The sequence below is a fragment of the Limulus polyphemus genome, unplaced genomic scaffold, assembly GCF_000517525.1.
Source record: "Limulus polyphemus unplaced genomic scaffold, Limulus_polyphemus-2.1.2 Scaffold2005, whole genome shotgun sequence".
NCBI lineage: Eukaryota > Metazoa > Arthropoda > Merostomata > Xiphosura > Limulidae > Limulus > Limulus polyphemus.
The window spans coordinates 142362-147096 of NW_013667615.1; the positions used below are offsets into that span (position 1 = coordinate 142362).

General features: G+C 30.3%; 1 protein-coding gene across 1 annotated transcript in view; it reads right to left on the minus strand.

The window, feature by feature from the left end:
• Nucleotides 1-778: 778 nt before the first annotated feature.
• LOC106465632 (INO80 complex subunit B-like) overlaps nt 779-4735 on the minus strand; it is a 69410-nt gene continuing 65453 nt past the window's right edge. The window contains exon 9 of the mRNA XM_013925866.2: nt 779-3687. Coding sequence (XP_013781320.1) covers nt 3531-3687 — 157 coding nt within the window. The 3' untranslated portion in view covers nt 779-3530. The remainder of the gene's footprint in view (nt 3688-4735) is intronic.

Genomic DNA, 4735 nt, shown 5'->3' on the forward strand with positions numbered 1-4735 from the left:
TGTGAGTGCCCAGAACAGAAAGGTAAAGAGGAAAAGAACAGAATGTGACACTAGAACATAAAAAACCACCAAAGTGACATGTAGGACTCCATGGTGAAGTAAGGCAACAGCAGATAGTATACAGCTAAGATAGATCAAGAAAGGGACTTTAAACTCCCGTGTATAGGGAGACAAAGAAGGATGGGAGTAAACTCCTGATTGAATAGGCTCCACACGTCCATACACCAGAATGGCAATCAAGAAAGTGAGGATTGTGCTGCAAGAGTAGAGGGAGCTACCTGTGCTAGTATAGAAGGCACAATGGGATTGGTGGTGGGTGGTCACATGATCAGCAGATGTTGCTGCAATGATGCAAACATATAGGGGTATAAAAGACTGGTGCACTTTTCAAAACTTTACCAATGCCTAAAGGGCAAATGAAGATCAAGATAGTTATGGGGGAGAGTAGTACTGTTTCAGAATTACATGCTGTCAACAAATATGCTTTAGTTAGTAATCCCATTAATGGTAAGACTAGGGGACACAAATATAACTTTTGGCAGGGTAAGAGTTATGTTGAGCTGAGACAGATTTATTTTTCTAACAGGGTGGTTGGCCTGTGGAACAGGTTGCCTTCATATATGGTATGTATAGTTAATTTAAGGGAAAGCTTGATAAAGTTTTGAATGATGAGGGCTAGCTTTGTATTTTTTAGTGTGTAATTTAATAAACAGAATGACCTAGATGGACCAAAGTGTTCCTTGTTGTCATTTAATGTTATTTAACTCTACTATAAGAATTAATGATACAAATTTATTTACAGAAAAGTGCCAAAACATACAGATACTATAACAGGGTTCACTAATCAAGAATGATACAATATCATATAAAATGCACAGGAACATGGAAAAAGAAAAGCATTAAGTAAGAATATTTAAAAAACTGCAGATTACTTACAACATGAGCATTACTAAACAATTAAAACACTACAATGATATGTCAAACAAGTAAACTTCTATGAAAAGTAGTCTGATACAGTATAACAGAACCATTTATGACTAATCTTATTGATATACATTTTACTTAAAACTAATGTGTAAAAGCTATTTTACTAACCATTCAAAGCTTACTTAGCAAAACAAAAACTTTTTAATATGTTCGAAGTTTAGTCACTTCTACATTATGATCTTAGTTTATAACACCATTTAAAAACTAATTTTAACATGAATTTAAGTTCTGAAGATAACTAGTTTTACAAGTATTTTGTTTGCTTTGACCTTGCACATAATTTAGTAATAACTTAATTTACATCTTAGGAATTCAGAATACAATTCAGGTTCATTAAAACCATTATAATGCCATACAGCTGCTTTTTCAAGTTAATTTTTTTGATGTTAATTTTTTATAACCCTTACTTTATAACATATTAGTAATCCAATATGCTAGAGTTGAACAAACCATATTTTTCATTCTAAAGAAAATTTATTTTACAGAACAACAAAAGACAACTTTCAATACTCTTTTCCCATAGAAAGTTAACTATATAAACACTGAGTATTTCCACTTACTGCTTTACTACTGTGTATCTTATCATGGCATTTTCAAATGTTCTAGTTCTTTTTGTAATGACATATCAGCAAGGATGTCACTCTTTATGCTACCAAATTCTTCACAGACAAAATGTTATTACAAAGAATTTTGTAAATGTTTTTGTCTTTTACTAAAAACAAATATATGATCAACATTTCAATTTCTCTAAGTATAAATAAATTTCTAAAGGTCAAGAAACACAATTCTTTCAAAGTAATTGTTAATTAGATAAAGATAAAATACATTTTTTCCCATTTATGCTTTATATGTATATGTAGAGTACATATAAATATAAGGTAATGTGAGAACTTAACAATGAATCAGTGATTAAATGTTCAAAATATAATAAGTATTTGACAGAACTGTTTTGGGTTAAAAGTTTACACTGTTCTCTATTTGTTGAGAGAACATCTTTTACTTTAAGAAACATATTACTTCAAATGCATATGGAGTCTAAACCCTACTGAATAGCTACAAATTTGTGTGATTTCTCACACACAATTTTGCACAACAGTCCACAGACCTATGAAATAAAGACTAACAGAATTAGCTGTTTACCACTGGGTTCCAATTCTTATACAATTCTACTTACCTTTCATCATTTTCATTAATATTATAACTATTAATTTTGTGAAACTTTAAATACACAAAGTGTTACAAAAAACTTTACAAACACACAAGACAGTACTCAGTCTGCTTTTACTAAAATACACAATATTAATGATTTGACTCTTTTCAAAGTATGATTGTGGCATCAGCAAGCTGACATCATCTCATCATGTCTTATGGATTTGTACCTCACTATATGCTAACAAGACTATCTTATGGATTTGTTCCTGACTAAATTAGATAACAGAAGGCACTTTTGTAAAGTAGCTGATGTTTATATATATATATATATATATATAATGAAATGGTGCCAACTTGGATACTTAATATTTTCACAAGTTCATGATGCATATTAACAAAAGAGTAAAACACAGACACAGCATTTCTGCATTACATATGAACTCAAGTTAGGAAAGAAATATGTTTAAGTTCATTGTGACAGCAAAACTAACAAAAGATGGAAACATTATTCAAATTGTTAGTTTTCTTTTACCACATTATTGAAATTGTAGTAGTCTAGTGATACATGTATGTCATGCACAGTAACCTTACCAATAAAATGAGGTAGTTCATACTATATATATTCTTTCTTCCACTTAATTCTTAGCTTAAAGCATAAGTGAAGTGAACTTTTGATTTAACAGTAGTGCATCAACATCTTTAAAGAATTTTTAAATAACCAGTCCTTTTTTGTTTTTTCTTTTTTTAATCCACTGACTGCTGATTCACCATATAGGGTAATGTACACCGCCAGCAGTTGAATGCAAGTGTGCCACATACAGTGTACAGCTTGCAAAAATTCTGCACGTGCATTTAAAGCAGCTGCAGTCAATGTGTTAGAGACACACCAATATGACAAAACTTACTATAAAAAAATTTCCAGGTCTCTTACAATATAAAGATGTGTACAAAAGAGGTTCCAAGGTATCCAGATTTAATTCCAAAGATTTATGTTTATATCCTGAATAAAATTATTTTTTTTGAAGATCCTGTTCTCCTGATACCTACGCAATAGTAGATATGACTGTTAGTGGTACTATTTCTTTTGAGAAATAATCAATAGCCTTTTTACATAAATGCTGCACAACTTTCCTTACCAATGGATTCATTAACTATAATTTTCCTTATTATGAATACTACAGACTTTCTTCTGAAAATCTATAGTGTTCTTTATGTAATCACTATTGCATGGCTTTAATTCTCAAATATTTATTCAATCAGGCTTTTCAACACGGTTTCCTCTCTGGTTAAGCAGTACCCATAATATTTTGTCCAGATTCCAACAAAACTGTGAATTTGTTTTGTATCACTTGCAACTACAAAATGAAAATCCCACTTTCTAAGAGAACCATTCAAGCAACAATGACAGAATTATGTACAGTTTTCTGGAAAGCCATCAGATTCCTTTTGTAACACTGTAGACTACAGAGTGGAACTCCTGTTTTAGAGCAGGAATATTTCTTAGGCTGATTACATCCAATCATTCCACATTTGATAATTGCTGGAGGTCTGAAATGCAGAAACAAAATTTAGGTTGTACATGTAGTTTAGTTTATATGATAACTTACTACTACTGCTTACATTGTAAGTATAAATAAAGTAAAACAATCACATGAGAGGTACAAAAAAATAGAGTACACACAAAAAAAGTCAGTCTTATAAAAACTGAAAGTTATCTTTCAACATTTAAATGTAATTTCTCAAAGAGAAAAAAAAAAGATAATTTGCAACCTTAAAACTATAATTAATTATCAGTTAAGTAAATACTTAACAAAAAATAAACAAAAACAACTATGCTGTGCAGGCTCATATCAATGTAAAAACAGTAAAACTATACTTGAACCTGATAATGTATACAACAGTACCACTAATTTCAGCCAAGTGTTAGAGTTCAGCTACAAAAAAGTTGCCCAAATATATATAAGGTCAAACACTTATTTTGCTGCAACTGACAGGATTTTATTTCAACAAAGATCTTTTACTTTCTGATCACTTGCAGTAACTAACAAGTTTTAAATATGTTGAAAGATTTGTGGTAACTCCGCTAAATTTTGATTAACCCACAAGCCTTAATTTTACACTCATAAACACGAGAAGGTCCATTACAGTGTTTAGTATGATCATCATATTTTATGTGGTAATGAAATAACACAAAATGACATTATTTATTAAGAAACATGACCATTTGTTAAGAAGTTTTAAATTACAATATTTTTTGTTCTGCCATACTTATGCCTAATTTTATGATTAGCATCCATAATGTTTGGTTCTCATACAACTTATATACTTATAATGATGATATTATTTCTGTTTGCATTACATTATTTCTCAAAATTAGAATGTCCTTCTACAGTGAATTTTAGATTGAGATTCAAATGAGTTATGAACGATAATTTCAGATTCATTTAAAAAGGAATTCTTTTCCAAATTAAAATATTTCAATATGTTAATTTTTTAACTGGGAAAGCTAACATTCATTATAAGTTTTTGTTACTATACACCTGGAAAAAAGTTAAGCACCCCCGTGTTTTTTTCAAGTGATTCAGATTCGACGTTC